This window comes from Carettochelys insculpta, chromosome 31 (genome assembly GCF_033958435.1).
Source record: "Carettochelys insculpta isolate YL-2023 chromosome 31, ASM3395843v1, whole genome shotgun sequence".
Lineage (NCBI taxonomy): Eukaryota > Metazoa > Chordata > Testudines > Carettochelyidae > Carettochelys > Carettochelys insculpta.
This window is the reverse complement of record NC_134167.1, coordinates 14417745-14436983: the sequence shown is the minus strand read 5'-3', so window position 1 is coordinate 14436983 and position 19239 is coordinate 14417745. Positions and strand designations below refer to the sequence as shown.

Sequence of the window (19239 nt, the reverse complement as noted above, 5' to 3'; positions counted from 1 at the left end):
CACTGGGAATACAGGAGTGAGCCCTGTCACTCTCAGCTGCTCCCCTGTAGCGGTGGCCCTGGGCACAAGGGACCCTGGGGGTGGGGCTGTAACCTGTCGGTCGGCAGGCACAGGAAGCACTCGCAATCCAGGCTGCAGCTTGCAGGGGTCCCCCCCAGCTACAGGGGCAGCTGCCCAGCCATGAGATACCAGGAACGCAAAGCAGCAGAGAACGGGGGGGGGATCCCCGGCTGCAGGGGGGTCTCCAGCAGCGAGGCAGTAGGAATGGGGGTGCTGCCCGGCGGGGTACACTCGGCAGCGGCCGCGTGCGGAGGGGTGCTGGGAACAGGGCTGCCCCCTCTCGGGACGGGGGGGCGGAGAGGGCGGGTGCCCCGCAGAGGCAGCTCCCCGGGGCCTGAGGCTGGGGGGCCGGAACAGGGCTGCCCCCCTGCGGGGGAGCTCCCCAGCGCCAGGCGCGGCCGCTGCGGGGGGCGGAGCTGCCCCTCCCCGGGGGCTCTGCCGCTGCTCGGGGGCCCTGGTGCCAGGGGGGCTGCGCTGCGGGGGGGCCCGAGCTGCGGCCTCCCGGGGGGCTGGCAGGCGGGGGGGGGGTTCCCCGCAGGGAGCTCCCGGACCTTCCCCGTGCGGGCAGCTCGGCCGGCACAGCCCCTCCCCCCGCGGGGTGCCGGGCGGGGCTGTCCGCGGGGCCGCTCAGTCCCGCCCCTCCCCGGCCCTGCCCTCACCTGCGACTCCGGCCGGGCAGCGGCTCCGCAGGACGCGCCGAGCATGCGCAGTATGAAGGGAGGCCCTCAACGGGGCGGGCAGACACGACGACCGCTCCCTGACCGGCAGTAAAAGGGACCAATCGCAGCAGAGGGTGGGCGGGGCTGCCGCCGCGTTGCGGAGTGTGGGGTCAGGCTGCTGCCAGCGGGGCGGGGCCTGGGCGGGGCTAGGGCGAGGGCGGGAGCAGCGGGGCTGGTGGGCGTGGAGGGGGCGAGGCCGAGGCGGCTTTATGACGCAAAAGGGGCGGGGCTGCACTCCCGGGAACCTCCGAGCGCGGGGAGGCGGGAGTTCTTTCCCGCGGACGCTCGGGGACGCCATGGCGGGGGGCGTGTCCCCACGGAGCTCCGCCCCCCGCTTCGGGGATGTTCTGCGGGGTCCCGGCGGGGCGGGGCCCGAAAGGGCCGGGCCTCGGGATTGGCTCTGCGGCCCCGGCGCGCCTGGCACTGGTGTCTGTCAGGCTCAGCTGACCTGCACGTGGAGCTCACCCACGTGGGGGGGAGTCCCTTTGTCACAGGGGGTCACCTCGCAGACGTGGCTCCCCGGCGCCTCTCGCTGGTGCCGGAGACAGGCCCTGCACTCGTGAGTGGGCGCAAAGTGTCTGCTGAGTTGGGCCGCCTTGACGTTGTGGATCCCCGGTAGGTATGAGGCCTTTAGAGTTATATTGTTGGTGATGCACCAGTGCCAGAGCCGGACCGCCTCCGCGCAAAGCGTACGAGACCTGGCTCCCCCCCGCCGGGTTATATAAAACATGGTGGTGGTGGTGTCGGCATTCACGTCGACAACTTTTCCGCGCAGATAATTGAGAAAGTGCCAACACTGCCCTGAGCTCTAATATGTTTTTGTGCAGTGTCTTCTCCGTGGGGGACCATAATCCTTGAGTGGTTTTGTCGTCCATGTGAGCCCCCCATCCCATGTGGGAGGCATCTGTTGTAATGAACGCCGTGATTTGCGGTTGGCGGAAGGGCACCCCTGTCAGGAGATTCCTGGGGTTTCCCCACCATGTTAGCGAGCTTCGTGCCTCTGTTGTACGTGACACTCTCTTGTGGACGTTGTGGATTGAGGGTTTGTATACTGTTGCCAGCCAATGCTGCAATCCTCACATATGCAGCCTGGCGTTTTGCACCACAAACGTGGCGGTTGCCATGTGCCCCAACAGTTGTAAGCACGTGAGAACTGGAACAGTGGGGCTGTACGTTAGTGGTTGTACGAGAGATTCGATGGCACGGAAACGTGCCTCGGGTAAATACACCCTTGACGTGACTGAGTCTATCCGAGCCCCTATAAACTCTATATTTTGTGTGGGGTCGGTCTTTGATTTTGAGAAATTGATGATGAGGCCCAGTGAGGTAAATGTGTTTGTGGTGATGTGTATCATCCGTAGTACCTCCTCCCGGGAGGTCCCCTTTAACAGGCAATCGTCCAGGTACGGGAAAATGAAAACTTCCTGTCTGTGTAGGTACGCCGACACCACCGCTAAGGTCTTGGTGAAAACTCTGGGTGCTGAAGAGTCCGAATGGGAGGACTCTGTACTGGAAATGATCTGTACCTACAAGGAACCGGAGGAAGCGCCTGTGGGCTGGATGGATCGCAATATGAAAATACGCGTCCTGCAAGTAGAGGGCCGCAAACCAATCGCCCTGGTCTAGTGCCGTGATTATTGAAGCCATCGTGGTCATTTTGAAGCGCTGTTTGCGTAGGTACTGGTTCAGTGCGCGTAGACCCAAAATGGGCCTCCACCCCGTCTTCTTCTCCGTCAGGAAATACCTGGAGTAGAAGCCTTTGCCTTGAAACTGTTCCGGTACCCTCTCCACCGCCCCTATGAATAGGAGGCGGTCCACCTCCCACCTTAATTCCGGTAGGTGAGAGGGGTCTCTGAGGACGGGTGCGGTGGGAGGATTTGGTGGAGGTAAAAGGGGATCGTGTACCCCGTGTTTACAATCTCCAGTACCCACTTGTCCGACGTGATGCTTTCCCATTGTGGGTAGAATGGCTTGAGTCGGTGATGGAACATGTACTGAGATAGGCACTGAGGTACGGTCTTGGCTTCGCTGCCCTCGACATACCCGTCAAATTTGCTGTCTCGCACTTTGCCCTGCGGGGGCGCTGCCCTGCTGAGGCCGGCGCCTAGAGCCTTTATAATGTGTTTGTTGATGACACCCTTGATCATACCCCCGTTGAAATTGGGCACGTTGTTGTTGGTAACCATAATGGCGTTGTTGAGGATAAAATTTCTTCCTTCTGAACGGTGGGGTATATATCCCCAAGGTCCGAAGCGTCGCTCTGGAATCTTTGCTCGAGTGTAGAACTGAGTCAGTGGATTCAGCAAACAATTTTATGTTGTCGAAGGGAAGGTCTGCAATTTTGACTTGCAACTCCTTTGGAATGCCGGATGTATGAAGCCATGACTCTCTCCGCATTACCACTGCAGTGGCCGTGGCATGGGCCACTGTATCCGCCACATCGAGTGCAATCTGCACACCCCCTTGAGAAGCCGCGTAACCCTCTTGCATGATTGCCTTAAGAATTGGCCTTTTTCCTCTGGAAGGGCAGTAAGTTTGGAATAATTGTCAAAATTGTGATTTGACAAATGAGCGGCATAGTTGGCCATACGTAGCAATAGGGTAGAGGAGGAGTAGGCTTTTCTACCCAAACGATCCAACTTTTTTATGTCCTTGTCTAATCCCCCAGATTTGTACTGGGCCGATTTGGACCTGTGTTGGGACGATTCAACCACCAGCGAGTTTGGCTGTGGATGGCTAAATAGAAATTCCATCCCTTTCGCAGGGACGAAGTACTTTTTGTCCGCCCTTTTGTTGGTAGGCGGAGTGGATGCTGGGGTTTGCCATATATTAGTGGCTGCCTCCATGATTGCATCGTCCAAGGGGATAGCAATTTTAGAAGAAGATGGAGGCCTGAGGTTTTTAAGGAGTCTGTGGTGTTTCTCCTGCACCTCTGCCACTTGAATATCTTGGGATTGACCTACCCGTTTGAACAGTAACTTCTCTTTTTCTTGACTCTCTGGCTCTTGCAGTCGGCGCTCTGGTGGCCGAGTGAGCTAGATAAGTGAGTTTAGGTAGCACAACCTACCCCTTGGCTAGTGACTTTGGGTTTCACTTAATCGCTTTCAGAGTCAACTGCTCCAGAGAGGCTGAGCAGTGAAATACAGAGGAGTGTCTTCGGAGTGCTTTTCTGCCCGCTTCTCCATTCACGAAGACGGAACAAAACAGTGCTCAGGCAGCCCTTTAAACGAAGTAACAGAGAGGAAGCCGGGCTAGTCTATACACTATCAAAACAAAAAGCAGTCAAGTAGCACTTTAAAGATGAGCAAAATAGTTTATTAGGTGAGCTTTCGTGGGACAGACCCACTTCTTCAGCCCAGAGCCAGACCAGAACAGACTCAATAACGAATAACTTTAAATAACTTTAAATGAAAATAACTTTAAAAACTTTAAATGAAGGTGACTCAATCAGGGTCACTTTGTCCATGAGTAACAATCTGGCTGAATTCCTGTTTCCCCCGGGGGGGGGGCCGAAGGAGGGTCATTTTGCAGGTCCTGCAGCAGAGCTGGCTGTGCAGCCTGGCTTAGGGCTCCTGCGTCTCTTTGAACCACAACTTCCATGCAGCATTGCAGACACCAGGAATTGGAGTTGATTGCAATGTTAAGAAGCTGCTGGGCTGAGTAATAACCTGTGACCAGAACCTGCTGTGCCGGATGCCTGGCTGGCTTTGAGGGCTCTGCGGGCTGTATTAATGCCCCAGTGAGATTAACAGGTGTGCGATGCTGTTGCAGAAAAAGCAAACCTGATTCTGGGCTGCATTAACAGGTGTGTCGCGAACAAGACACGAGAGGCCGTTCTCCCGCTCTGCTCTGCGCTGGCTCGGCCTCCGCTGGCGTCTTGTGGCCAGTTCTGGGCACCGCAGTTCAGGAAGGAAGTGGAGGAATTGGAGAGGGGCCGGAGAAGAGCGGCGAGAATGATCCAAGGGCTGGAGAACGTGGCGGATGGAGACAGGCGGAGAGAACTGGGCCTGCTGAGTTTGGAAAGGAGCAGGCTGAGGGGGACCTGAGAGCGGTTTCAGGTACCTAAAGGGGGTCAGAAGGCGGGGGAGGGAACCTGCTCCCCGGGCCCCTGAGACGAGAGCAGGAGGGGGGGGGGTCGAGCTGCAGCGAGGGGGGCGCATGAGGAAGCGGTTCCCGCGGGGGGGGGGGCAGGCGCTGGCCTGAGCGGCCCAGGGCGGCTGTGGGACCCCCCTGCGGAGGTGGCTCAGGGCACGTGGGTGACGGGCTGGGGACGCTCCTGCCGCCGGCGGCGGGAACCTCCGTCCCGGGAGGAGTTTCGGTCCAGGCGGGGGGGGGGGGGGGCGGAATTGATCCTGGGAGTCTCTGATTGGCTGAGCGCGGCGGGGGGCGGGGCCAAGCTGCCGCCGGCGCCAAATTCAAATCTCGCGGGTTCCCGCGCGCCGGGCCGGGTGAGACGCTCCGGAGGGTCCCAGCGCCGCGTGCCCCCCGCCCCGCCCCCCGCGGGGACCCCGGGGAGCCGCCCGGCGTGTGGGCTCGGCCGGGCAGCCAGTGCCCCCCGCCCCACGCTCCGCGCCCGGACCCCCTCCCCTCCCCCCTCCCGCGCCTGCTCCCGCGCCCGGACCCCCTCCCCTCCCCCCTCCCGCGCCTGCTCCCGCGCCCGGACCCCCTCCCCTCCCCCCTCCCGCGCCTGCCCCCGCGCCCGGACCCCCTCCCCTCCCCCCTCCCGCGCCTGCTCCCGCGCCCGGACCCCCTCCCCTCCCGCGCCTGCGCCCGGACCCCCCACTCCGCGCCCGGACCCCCTCCCCGCTCCCGCGCCTGCTCCCGCGCCCGGACCCCCTCCCCTCCCCCCTCCCGCGCCTGCTCCCGCGCCCGGACCCCCTCCCCTCCCGCGCCTGCGCCCGGACCCCCCACTCCGCGCCCGGACCCCCTCCCCTCCCCCCTCCCGCGCCCGCTCCCGCGCCCGGACCCCCTCCCCCGCTCCGCGCTCGGACCCCCTCCCCTCCCCCCTCCCGCGCCTGCCCCCGCGCTCGGACCCCCTCCCCTCCCGCGCCTGCTCCCGCGCCCGGACCCCCTCCCCTCCCCCCTCCCGCGCCTGCTCCCGCGCCCGGACCCCCTCCCCTCCCGCGCCTGCGCCCGGACCCCCCACTCCGCGCCCGGACCCCCTCCCCGCTCCCGCGCCCGGACCCCCTCCCCTCCCGCCTCCACGCCCTGCCCCCTCCCCTCCCCCCTCCCGCGCCTGCTCCCGCGCCCGGACCCCCTCCCCTCCCCCCTCCCGCGCCTGCCCCCGCGCCCGGACCCCCTCCCCTCCCCCCTCCCGCGCCTGCTCCCGCGCCCGGACCCCCTCCCCTCCCCCCTCCCGCGCCTGCCCCCGCGCCCGGACCCCCTCCCCTCCCCCCTCCCGCGCCTGCTCCCGCGCCCGGACCCCCTCCCCTCCCCCCTCCCGCGCCTGCCCCCGCGCCCGGACCCCCTCCCCTCCCCCCTCCCGCGCCTGCTCCCGCGCCCGGACCCCCTCCCCTCCCGCGCCTGCGCCCGGACCCCCCACTCCGCGCCCGGACCCCCTCCCCGCGCCCGCGCCTGCTCCCGCGCCCGGACCCCCTCCCCTCCCCCCTCCCGCGCCTGCTCCGGCGCCCGGACCCCCTCCCCTCCCGCGCCTGCGCCCGGACCCCCCACTCCGCGCCCGGACCCCCTCCCCTCCCCCCTCCCGCGCCCGCTCCCGCGCCCGGACCCCCTCCCCCGCTCCGCGCTCGGACCCCCTCCCCTCCCCCCTCCCGCGCCTGCCCCCGCGCTCGGACCCCCTCCCCTCCCGCGCCTGCTCCCGCGCCCGGACCCCCTCCCCTCCCCCCTCCCGCGCCTGCTCCCGTGCCCGGACCCCCTCCCCTCCCGCGCCTGCGCCCGGACCCCCCACTCCGCGCCCGGACCCCCTCCCCGCTCCCGCGCCCGGACCCCCTCCCCTCCCGCCTCCACGCCCTGCCCCCTCCCCTCCCCCCTCCCGCGCCTGCTCCCGCGCCCGGACCCCCTCCCCTCCCCCCTCCCGCGCCTGCCCCCGCGCCCGGACCCCCTCCCCTCCCGCGCCTGCTCCCGCGCCCGGACCCCCTCCCCTCCCCCCTCCCGCGCCTGCCCCCGCGCCCGGACCCCCTCCCCTCCCCCCTCCCGCGCCTGCTCCCGCGCCCGGACCCCCTCCCCTCCCGCGCCTGCGCCCGGACCCCCCACTCCGCGCCCGGACCCCCTCCCCTCCCCCCTCCCGCGCCCGCTCCCGTGCCCGGACCCCCTCCCCTCCCGCCTCCGCGCCCTGCCCCCTCCCCTCCCCCCTCCCGCGCCTGCTCCCGCGCCCGGACCCCCTCCCCTCCCCCCTCCCGCGCCTGCGCCCGGACCCCCCACTCCGCGCCCGGACCCCCTCCCCTCCCCCCTCCCACGCCTGCTCCCGCGCCCGGACCCCCTCCCCTCCCCTCCCCCCTCCCGCGCCTGCTCCCGCGCCCGGACCCCCGCCCCCGCGCCCGGACCCCCTCCCTTCCCCCCTCCCGGGCCTGCTCCCGGACCCCCTCCCCTCGACCCCGCGCCCCTGCGCCCGGACCCCCGCCCCCCCCCCCGCCGGTGGGCTGTGCTCGGGTTACTGCAGGGCCCTGCCGCGCACACGCCGCCGGGATCCACCTTCCCCCGCTGCAGTCCTGCCCGGGGCGCTTCCCGCCTGGGTCTGTGCTGCCAGTGCTGGGGGGGGGGGCGCTTCTCCCTGCCCCCCTCCCCCCGGCTGCCTGTCCACGCGGGGGCGCTCTGGAGCAGATCGGGTCTCAATCCTTTGTGGGGGGGTGTCGGGTACTGGCTGGGTACTGCCCCGACTGGACCGAGACCCGCCCCCTTCCCCAGCCCTTACCCGCCTGCCCTGCAAGCTCAGCGCCTGGGGGGCTGCAGAGGGGTTCAGGTGCCCCCCCCCCCGCTGGCTGGCAGAGCCTGTCCCTGGGGTGGTGCACCCTGGTGCCTGCCTCCGTGCACATGTTTATTCTGCACACGCTGGGAACGAAGGGCGGGAGCGTTGCCCTGACCTGCCCCCTCTCGGCTTGCAGCTCTGCCAGGGAGTCCGGAGCAGGGGGGGAGCCAGGCCAGGACGCCGCCCGCCAGCCTTTGCTGCGCTGCCCCCGGAGCCATCGCATGGAGAGGGGCCGAGCCCAGCCCAGCGTCTGCTGCAGCGTCCCCCGCCCTGGAGTGGCCCAGAGACAATGGAGCCAACCGCTGGCTCTGCCGAGAGCCAAGTGCCACTGCGGAGACGTTTTACTGCGAACGGCTCCCCGAAGCCTGCCTGGGCCCCAGGTGATGGGGCCGCTGCCTGGGAACAGGGTGGGGAGAGACCCAGATGGTCCCCGTCCGTGGGCAGCAGGGACTGGATCCCTCCGGGGTCTCCGGACATCGAAGCCGGGCTCCCGGCTGCTGGCTGGCGCACGCACAGCAGTGGCTGCGCGGGGCCGTTCAGGCTGGTGTGTCAGACCCCTGGGCCAGCCCTGGCCCAGTTCTTGATTCACCCACCTTCCGGTGGGCGTTGTGTATGAGACACCCCCCTCACAGACGTTCCCCTGGGGGACACAGCCAGCGCTGGGCAGAACCTTAACCCTCTGCCCCTGAGCTCGCCTTGTGTGGTGCCAACCCGGCTGGGCCCCAGAGCGTCTGACAGGAGGAGCGATGGACAGAAGGGGGCCTGTGCTAGGGCAGCCCCAGCCCCGGTGCTGTCGGAGAGAGGCGGCCCTGGCTGACAGGTCTCTCTCTTTCAGGCAGTTGTTGCTACAGGACGTTCACAGTCGCCCTCGGACTCATGGTCTTAGTTCTCATTGCTGCTGTTGCCTTCCTGGCAGGTGAGTTCTCTGCCCTCCCGGTCCCCTCTCTGCACATCCCCTTCCCCTGGAGCTGCAGCTGGCCCGGCCGGCTTACAGCACGCCCGCACCGGGCAGCGTGTGTTTCTTTGGTTGGTGCACGTTACTCGTGTCTTGGTGCGCAACACAAAATTCATTCTCCCTGCAGATGGAAAAAATTAGCTTGAATATTGGTAAAGAGGGTGGTGATGGACAGGGACAGGCGCAGGGCAGAGATATCAGCTGGTCACCCTGAGGTCCCGCCTGGCCTCCCTCCATTCCCACATCGTGCCCAGGGCCGGGCTGGGGGGTGCTGCCCTATCGCTGAAACAGGCTGGGGAATGCAGCACGGATGCCACCGTTGAGGCTGTTTGAAACCCAGCGCCGCAGGGCATCTGAGTGCTAGTGACAACCCTGCCAGGCGGGCCAGGTGTGCTGGCGCCGAGGGCGGCTGGTGTGGGAGAAGATGAGCCAGGCAGTGCCTCCTGCCCCTAGTCAGGAGAAGAAGGGGCTGTGCGTCTCTTTGGGGTGGGATTTTTCTGCTGCCCTGCGATCTGATCGCTGGGTCCCTGGCGGGGGTTGAGCAGCTGATGGGGAGTTGAAGGCGGGGCTGTGGGGGAGTGAGCCGGGCCTCTCTCCATTAGGAGTCCTTTAAGGCAATATAATGGTGCAAACGGTGAACGTAGAGCCACAGGGTGGTGCAGAAAGGAGCTCGCCCTGGGGCAAGATCCATGGCTCCCGCATAGCTGTGCGAGGGGGTTGTACTGATGTGTGTTTGCCCCACCCTGGTTCCAGCTGCCCTGGACACCCCCAGCTGCATTGGCCAGCTATTGCAGGAGACAGTGTTGGCTCATCCAGCATAAGGGGAGATCTGGGGTTCGGCCCTGCAGGTACCTAGAATGCAGCGGAGTTGGCGGGGTGGGGCTCCTTGCTGTGCCCTGTCCCTCCTAGGTAGTGCTGGAAGGGCCCCCAGGCCTGACAGCCTTTCCCCCGGGGCCTGTGTGCCCCCTGCACGGAGCTGGACATGGGACCAAACACTGACATTGGGTTCCCTGGGGTACAGCCTGGAACTGGGGTGCCGTGAGCCCCCTGTCCCTCCAACCTGCACTTCCTTTCGCACTGTCATTCTTTTGCTGAGCCACATATCTTGGTCAGGAACGGCACTTACAGAGCCATCCCCACACAGGCAGACACACCTCCAGCTGGGTTATGTGACTGCTTCTCCCAGCTCGCTGATGAGCTAATAAAGGCTTCAGCCAACTCCCCTAACCCCCAAACTAGGGCCCCCATGGTCGTACTGTCTTGTCCTGACCAGATGCCTGAATAAAATCACAGTCATGTCTGTAAGTCAGACAAGACTTGAATCAAGCAGGGCCTCACCCTGGTGTCTGGTGTAGCTCCTTACTAGGCAGGCTGGGGTGGTTCTTTCCAGCCTATGGCCAACTTCCTTGTTCTGTCCTTTACATCCAGATGTGTTTCTGGGTGTTGCGTGGTGGTGGGCGGAGTGAGGCCAAGGTGGGGGGTATCACTTCTCTTTTTATAGCTGCTTCTGTAACCCAAGTCCCCTCTCAGCCTTAGCTGGGAGCCAGCTGGCTTTTTAGCTCACCCTGCAGAGGCTCCAGAGGTCCCAGGTTCTCGTCTGCCTGTGGGTGGTTTCGCTTCCAGCGTGCTGGAAAGATCCTTGTCTATGACCGAATCACGGGCTACCCATTGACACGATCTCTTAGAGGGTAGGTCTGTGCTGCAAAGGTGTTTGGACGTAGTCGTAGTAGTAGCATCCTTCAGTCTACGTAGACTATGGATCGCGCCCTTTGTAGTTCCATTTGGGATCATCATTTGCAGTGTCAACTGTGACTGTGAAGGCCCACACGAAAGTGACAGTCCTTGCTGCATCTGTTGCATGTGTAATGGGTGTCTGGCAGGTCCTTACTGTGCTTTCTGTGCGCTCGCTTCTCCTCTGCTAGCTGTCTGATCCTCATCTCGCCCTTCTGAAGGCCCTTGTGTAGTTCCTGCCTCCATCTGCTGCGATCCTCTTGTTATGCAGAAAATACAGACAGGATCTTTTCAGGAGACAAGGCAGTATGCCACGTTTATTATAAGAGTAATTAATACCTATCTCCCCCCCGCCCACACACACACACACGTTCTGCAGCTGCTGCATAATGACAAGTCATAGCGGTGGCGGCTAACGGGCCAGGAAAGCTGGGCACAAGGAAGAGCCGGGTCTCTGTCGGGCATGACCGATGCTCTTTGACGTTGCAGGCAGAATGTTACCCAGAAGTCCTTCCTTCTCACCCCTCCTTTTATAGGATACAGGCTAGATGTCAGCCTATGGGTCCTGCTGTGTCATGCTGCCTCAGAGTCACATCCAGACATGACTTTCCTGCTTGTCCTTAGTGGGACCTTTGTTCTTTTGTCTTTGGGGTGGATCTTTTCTCACCTTCAGGGCCTTTGTTTGCACTTCTTCAGCCACTGGTGTCTGATCTTCAGGACAGGCTGGTGTTGAGGATCAATCATACATACCCCATTCACACATCTAATACAATTCACACCCTAGTCACTTAACTAGGCGAGGGCTCAGTCCCAAGAGAGCTTACGGAATGCAGGATGGAGTCTGGTACACTATGGAGTCTGGATTTGTTCAAGTGATTTTACAGTTTATAACAGAACTAGATATGAATTTGTACAAATATAAACTGATACAAATGAAGAATCGACTTCCTTTATACAAATACAAATATGACTAATTAACTTTCTCTAATTGACCCTACAGTCTGCCAGCTCCTCCCAGCTGTCCAGCTCAATGTCTGCCTCCCTGAGGTCCCTCTTGCAAACATCTTTGTAGCGCAGCTGGGGTCATCCAGGAGGTCTTTTGCCAGAGGCTAGCTCGCCGTACAGGATGTTGTGATGTAACATTCAGAGGAACATAAGAACATAAGAATGGCCATACTGGGTCAGACCAAAGGTCCATCCAGCCCAGCATCCCATCTGCCGACGGTGGCCAATGCCAGGTGCCCCAGAGAAGGAGAACAGAAGACAATGATCAAGTGATTTATCTTCTGCCATCCATCTCCTGCCCCTGTACTGAAGGCTGGGGCACCATACTTTATCCCTGGCTAATAGCCATTTGTGGACCTAACCTGCAAAAATTTATCAAGCTCTTTTTTAAACCCTAATAGAGTCCTGGCCTTCACAGCCTCCTCCAGCAAGGAGTTCCACAGGTTGACCGTGCGCTGTGTGAAGAAAAATTTCCTTTTATTAGTTTTCAACCTACTACCCATCAATTTCATTTGGTGTCCCCTAGTTCTTGTATTATGGGAAAAGGTAAATAATTTTTCTATATTCACTTTCTCCACACCATTCATGATTTTATATACCTCTATCATATCACCCCTCAATCGCCTCTTTTCCAAACTGAGAAGTCCCAGTCTCTCTAGCCTCTCCCCATATGGGACCCGTTCCAAGCCCCTAATCATCTTAGTCGCCCTTTTCTGAACCTTTTCTAATGCCAATATATCTTTTTTGAGCTGGGGAGACCACATCTGCACGCAGTACTCAAGATGTGGGCGTACCATAGTTTTATATAGGGGAAGTATGATATCTTTTGTCTTATTATCTATCCCTTTTTTAATAATTCCTAACATCCTATTTGCTTTACTAACTGCCGCTGCACACTGCGTGGATGTCTTCAGAGAACTATCCACTATAACTCCAAGATCCCTTTCCTGATCTGTCGTAGCTAAATTTGACCCCATCATGACCATGTAGGGTCAACTCTGGGAGTGTCTTGCACAAGTTTGAAATAATTTCATAACAGCGGTTGGCTTGTTCTGAAGTCGGCAGACCTCGCTGCCTGAAGACTAGCTCCATCTTTGCAGGAGCTGTTTCAAAGTAGGGGCTGTTAAGGCGGGGAATGGAGCCTATTTTGAAATAAGCCACAGTGCGTCCAACGGCCGTGTCGAAACGGGCTGTGCTGTGTGCGGGCGCTCAATTTCGACGTAGCTGAGGGCTAGTTGAAAGCATGTTGTGTGTGTAGTGGCGTTGTTTCAGAATAAGCCATTCTGGGAAATCTCTTCTGGAATTGCTGAATAGATGTACCCTCGGAAGTCGCTGTTGTACAGTGCCTGGGGTCTGAGCCAGCAGCGGCATCTGCCTGGTCCATTGTTGTACCAGAAAGGCTGGTTGCGGGGCTGCCTACCTTGCTGCGTATTTCCGTTAGCTGCTCCCAGGAAACCTTCCTTTCCAGTGGTGGCACCTGCAATCCTACAGGATATTAACGTTCAGTGGAGTGAGACTTGGCTTGATGCTTCCCCCAGCAAACTTTGAACAAAGCACGCTCTCCGAGTGGTGAACCTAAGGGTTCGGAGGTGCTACTTCCAAGCACGGTGTACCAGAGCTTCCCCCGTCCCCCACACGGAGCTGCCCTCTGAAATGATTCACGCCCTGAGCAGCACCAGGAAATACGCCTGCCCTGCCTGACCTGTTCTCTTCAGCCTGTGAAACATGCTACATCGTGAACCTGACTGGGAAATCCATGCCCGGTGCACAACCTGTTTTGTTCTTTATCGCCACAGTCCTGGCTGCTCACGTTCTCCCACGCTGTTCCAGCTCCAGTCACGAGGGAAGGTTTAAACACCAGCTACGGAGTTGTTAGGGTACAAAGCGAAGACCGAACCCAGGGAGGCGCAGCTTTGGTGCCTGGGATGGCCCTCCCTGGAATTGCCCAGGTCAGGGCAGGCTGCGAAGGGAAGAGCGGATATTCCCAAGACTGGTGGGGGACACTGAAATTACACTTCCCGCAGGCAGCCAGGTTAGTCTGTTTCAGCAAAAACAAGGAGTCCGGTGGTACTTGGAAGATAAATACATTTATTTGGGCGTGAACGGTTGTGTCCTGAAACTGGCAAAAGCTGACCCCTTGTAAAGCTGTTAGCCTTTCAGTTGCCACACGACTCCTTGTTGTCTCGGCTGGTTTATCTCCCCATCCAGTCACAAACTGCGGCTGATCCCATCTGCTGGGTATCAAGAAGCTAAAAAGAAACCATGTGGCTCCCTTAACTGGGAGCCAGAGAACTGGACTCTAGGTAGCTCCTAGGTCCAGCACGGTGAGGTCTGGAGAAGGCACCTCCCCGGGCTGGGGCAGCTCCCTGCTGGGAGAACTTCTGCAGCAGAGGGAGAGGACTGCTCTTTGGGCTTCAGCAGGGGGCCCCCAGGGTCTGGGGTAAGGAGCCTTCCCCCAGTCTCGCAGCCCCAAACCCCATGCAGGGCTTATTAGACACCTGGGCAGCCCTGTGGCTGTGCAGCCCAGAGGGGGGCTGTATGGGGCATCACAGAGGGGTTTGAGTCTGATCTCTCTGCACCCACAAAGAAACAGCAAGAGATCTCCGCGGCCATGAGGGAGCAGGAGCAATCTGGCCAGGAAATTGCTTGCAATGGGTTAGCAACTCTAGCTGCAGGAGCAACGAGAAGTCCTATGGCACCTTCAGGATGAGCAGATCATAGAAGCTGCTTTTGTAGCTGGCCAGCCATTCCCAGTCTCTCTTCACTCCTAAACTGACGGTGTCGGACTTGTGAATGAATTGTAGCGCTGCAGTTTCTCTTTGGAGTCAGTCTCTGAGGTTTTTTATTCCTGGATTGCCACTTTCATAATCTGCTCCTGAAAGTCCAGGGAGATGGGCGTGTTCTCCTACAGGTTTTTGTATGTTACTGTTCATAGCATCCCAGGGCTGGAAGGGACCTCAGGAGGTCATCTAGTCCAGCCCCCTTCCTAGAGCAGGATCAACCCTAATTAAATCATCCCAGCCAGGGCCATGTCAAGCCAGGACTGAAACACCTCTAGGGATGGAGATTCCACCACCTCTCTTGCTAACACATTCCAATGCTTCATCACCCTCCTGGGGAAAGAGTTTTTCCTGATATCCAACCTACACCTCCTCCTCTAACTTCAGCCCATTGCTGCTTGTTCTGCCACCTGTCACCACTGAGAACAGCCTCTCTCCATCCTCTTTAGAGCCCCCTTTCAGGAAGCTGAAGGCTGCTATTAAATCACCCCTCAGTCTTCTCTTCTGCAAACTAAGTCCCAATATCTGATTTGTGTCCATTTAGTCTTTTACACAGAGACTGTCCATTTTGGCCGAAGTACAGGGCATAGGGGTATCGCTGGCTCATGATGGCAGATATCGCGTTAGGTGAATTTATCTAGGGCCCCTAACTTGTCTCTGGCTATTCACCTAATGCAGGGACCTTGCCAGTGGCTCTGTGGTGTGAGTTACAGGTGCCCTTGCTGCTGCAAGGGTTACACCTCGGTGCGAGCTTCTTGCAGGTTTCTTCCCAGCTGCTGTCTGTGCGTGAGAGGGGAAGCGGTTACAACAGGAGTGGGTGAACTGTGTAGGAAAATTGCCGGCCGGGCCCAGAAAGTGGGGCTGGGGCAGCGAGGACTTGGCGGGTGTGTAGGACGGGGTTGGGTACAGGCTCCAGCCTGGCGCTGGGTACCTTGGGCTGCTGCAGGGCTAAGGCAGGCTCCCTGCCAGCCCCGACTCTGTATGGCTCCCAGAGTCAGTTGCCAGGCCTGGCAGCGAGTCCTAGGAGGTTCGGTGGGAGAGGCTCTTTGCACTACGGCTGTCCACAGGCACCATCCCCACAGCTCCCATTGGCCAGGATTCCCTGTGCCCAGCCAATGGGAGGGGGGTTCTGTAGCCAGGCTTCCATACAGAGAGCCCCTCCTGACCGTAGCCCCATGGCTCTGCCAGCTGGTAAGCCCCTGGGCTGGACTGAAAGGCCGAGGGGCTGGAAGTGGCCCACCCCGAGTTAGAACACTTCTGGCCACTCGGGGCACATCCTCCCTGCAGTCAGACAGTTGTGATTGGCCCACGGCAGCTGCCTTTGGCCCTGGGGTCTCGGGCCGAGGGACTAAGGGCGGTGTAATTTGGTCTTGGGCAGCAAACATCTCCCAGCAAAAGTCTCCATGGCCCTGCGTCTGGCTGGGCAGGCTGGTCCCAAGCAAAGGGCGCTCAGCCTGGCAAAGGCCGGGGGCTTGTTCTCTTCACCTCAACCTGCCCCTCCTGGGAAGCCAGCACAGAGCCGGGGGTAGGCGAGGGGCAGACTAGCAGGTTTCCTTGGGGTCAGAGACCTGAAAAATCCTTTGAGGTTGACCCCATATCCATGAATTGTGTCCCCCCCACCCCCCGGCCCTGCTCTCTGTGCTGGCTGCTGCTCTGAGCACTTTGTCAGCTGCTTCCCCATTGAATGGGAATCAGAGGGTGAGACTGGGGCAAATGAAGTGCCCCTCTGGGGCAGGATTCCCAGCCTCCCCCTGGCTCCCACATGCGCTCCCTGCACTTGCCGGGTTGATGGGTGGCAGAAGCTGGGGCACAGGGGCTGAGTTCCCACGTTCCCGTCCCGGCCAGGCAGCAGGTCTCACCACAACACGTCTGACCGTTTCGTTCTCTGCTGACAGCTCAGCCTCCGCCAGCTGACCCAGGCCCCCCGGCTATGCTCTGCTGCCCGGACAGCTGGCTTGGGTACCACAGGAAATGCTACTATTTCTCCGAGGTCGAAGGGAACTGGACTGGCGGCGGGAACCACTGCTCTGCCCTGGGAGCCTCCCTGGCTGAGATCCACACCCAGCAGGAAATGGTGAGTGGCTGGTAGCTGGATGCTGACCTGAGCTCTGCCCTGCAGGGTGCGGAGCAGCTCTGAGCCCTTGTGCTGGGAGCCCAGAGCCAATGGACTGAATGCCAGGCCTGGCTGGGCCTGGGGCTCCTCTGGAGCCAGGGTGTGACTGTGAGGATCACCTGTTTGCCCTGTCCCATGGCATAGGGGACTGCCCCCCTCTAAGGCGCAGGGGGCTCAGACCTGGCCTATTGAGCTGCTTGGAGGGGTACTGAAGGCACAGCCCCACGCAGCCAGTTCGGCGGCGCTAGAGGGAAAAGCAGCCAGTGGAGGAGGGTGCTTTCATCTGGGCCCTGGAGGGCGTGATGCCTTAGGCCTGGTCTGCGCTAGGGAGCCAAGTCCATCCGGTACACGGCTCTAGCGATGCAAGAGGGTGTACCAGAATCGACTTCCGCCCTAGTGCACATCGGGGCTCTTTGGGCTGGCGCCGACGTCCCTTACTCCACCCGCTAGCACGGAGTACTGGGGCAGCAGCCGAGCCCAGAGAGACGGTGGCATGTCGAGCACCTGGTAAGTAGAGCCCTCCCCTGAGTCCTGGCCCCGCTTTTGTGGCTTGTCTCTCTCTCCTTCCCCTCTGGTGTCAGGCGAGGCTGTCGCACAGATTGTGCAGGGGGAGCTCTGAGCCGGCAGCGCCCCAGAGCTGCCCCAGCCCTGGGAGATCGGGGTGCAGGGAGCTGGGTTTGGCAGGGGAGCAGGGCTCAGTACTGAATTACCCAGAGCTGGGCAGAGGCAGGAGAAGATCCCCAGAAACACCCAGCGCCTGTCCATGTGCCCCTGGATTCCCTGCCCAGTGCAAGGGGAGCAGCCAGGCTGGGCTCTGACACCGCCGCCCCCTCTGCTGTTCTAGGCTTTCTTGCTGCACTATAAAGGCAAACTCGAGTACTGGATCGGCCTCCGGAGGGACCCGGGGCAGCCCTGGAAATGGAGCGATGGCACCGAATTCAACAGCCGGTGAGTCTTGTCCGACCCCCCGTGATTTCCCTGGGCTTTGGGTCCCCAGCGTCCGAGGTACCGAGTTCGGGCCGACCCACCAGTCAGTGGTATGGAAGCGGCCGGAGTCTTGCGTGTTAGTGATGGGTGTGAGCTGGCTTCTGCCTGGGCCTTACAGCTGCTCCTTCCTGTTAACTCCTGGGAATTACGGATTGGGGAAGGTTTGCTAATCTGACTTCAAATTTAAAGATTAAAGGTTTGCGCCTTTCCCGGTGACCTTCTTACAGCCTGAGCCAGAGTGCGCCTCAGGTGGGTTTTCAGGAATCCTGGTGATTACACAGACAACGCTTTTAGCCGCACTCGTGGTTGGTTTGTTCAGTGTTACCAAAGCAGCACCTGCCGATGCAAAGATGTCGAATGCAGTTAATACCTGGTTACAGACAGATTGTACTTAACAGCTGTGACGGCTAAAACAAGTTACTCAACTCGCTGCACTTAGGGTCTCAAGCTACGCTGTGCGAGCAGGGTCCAGGACTCACTGACTCCTCAGAGCGGCCCAGAGGCCGAGGACGGCTCGCTTTGACGGGCGAGGAAGGTGGTGTTGCCATGGGTGGAATGCAGCGTCGGAGAGTGGACAAACAAAAGTGGCTGTAAGACTAGCAGTAGCAAAGAGGGTAGAGAGGGGTGCTCCGAGGAGGTAACGAATACGCCTCAGGGCGGATTCTCTCCAGCACCCTTCTGATACCCCCTTCACCTCGGTGCTCAAATCCTGATGCTAAATTAAGCTCTGATTTCTTAGAATCCCCGAAATACCCCAGGTTCCCTGACGACCTCAACTTGGGGCATCCCCTCTGGCCGCACGTGTCGGGCTTTCGAGGGTAATTTCTGGCAGAAGCTCGGGAGGAGAACACCGCTAGGTGACCTTTACTCAAATTCGAGTGAGGCCGTCACACCTCCCCAGTCGGGTAGGTGGGGAAAGCTTGAACACCAGTTGATATTGGAAAGGGGACGCCGGTAGCGAAGAATGACGTAAACGACATAACGTTACTAGTTTGACTGTGACTTTTCCTGTAAATGGGGAAGAAGAAAAACTTGCAGAAAGCCCCTCGTGCCAGGTCTTACCAGCTGGGTGCTGGCCTTCCTGCTCACAGGAAAGAGAGGCCTCCCCATGGCCCAGTTGGGCAGACTACAATGGCTTCTTGACAGGTGGCTATATAAGAGTAAAGCCTTAACCGAACTACCATAATCAAACCACGCTAGCAAAGGCGGCTACGTTACAGGGCGGTGCTGGGCCTGAACTGCCAACTCTTGGGTTGCTCACGTGGAATTGGGTGGGTTGTCTAAGCAGGTCGAGCCTGATAGGACCCTTCCAAACCCAGCAGGGTGTGCGGGGGGAGCAGAACTGAACTTCGTATGTCCTGCCGCACGAATGCTCCCTGGAGGTGAAGAGATCTGGGAACCTCGTCTGGCTCCGCTGCCTCCTTTCTAGCTGGAGCGGGTCGGGAGGACCGGGTGATGGTGCCGATGCAGGAAGGGGAGTGCTGAGGGGCTGCGAGTGTCGCCCCCCAGTCTGTGACTGCCGGGAAATGCCCAGCTCCTACCTGACATCAGCTCTGCGCCTCTGCCTTGCAGGTTTGTGGTAAGAGGCGGCGGTGACTGTGCCTACCTGAATGATGAGGGTGGGGTCAGCAGCTCCCAGTGCAGCAGTGACAGATTCTGGATCTGCACCAAATCTGATGCCTTTACAACGGCGAAGGGGGCCGTTGGAGCTCAGCCCTGGGAAAGCCTGACTGCGCTCGCTCTTGGCCGTCAACACTGAGCCGTTCCAGAATCGCCGGGCCTGTTCTGCACGCTGATGGGCAGAACACCGTTGATTCTGGAGAAAAGCCCTTTGCCCGTCTTGTCCCCTCCATCCCCTCTCCTATTTTGTCTGCCCATGAAACTGCTCTTCGTCCGGTCTTTCCAACGCTGCCTAACTGAGCCATGACGCCAGCCTGAGCTTTCGCTGGCCTGACACGCACGTCCCC

At 60.7% G+C, this 19239-nt stretch overlaps 2 protein-coding genes across 2 annotated transcripts in view; one reads left to right on the top strand and one right to left on the bottom strand.

Annotated features, from left to right (window-relative positions):
* LOC142004354 (uncharacterized) overlaps positions 1-725 on the bottom strand; it is a 33404-nt gene extending 32679 nt beyond the window's left edge. The window contains 1 exon segment of the mRNA XM_074981948.1: positions 720-725. The gene's annotated coding sequence lies outside the window, so the exon portion shown is untranslated.
* Positions 726-1075: 350 nt separating this feature from the next.
* Positions 1076-19045, top strand: LOC142004143 (uncharacterized). Its single transcript, XM_074981577.1, has 8 exons — positions 1076-1133; positions 1217-1338; positions 4585-4837; positions 7838-8081; positions 8541-8617; positions 16068-16246; positions 17130-17233; positions 18845-19045. Exons 1-8 carry the CDS (start codon positions 1076-1078, stop codon positions 19029-19031), a joined length of 1224 nt encoding a protein of 407 aa, XP_074837678.1. The 3' UTR covers positions 19032-19045.
* The last annotated feature ends 194 nt before the right edge of the window (positions 19046-19239 follow it).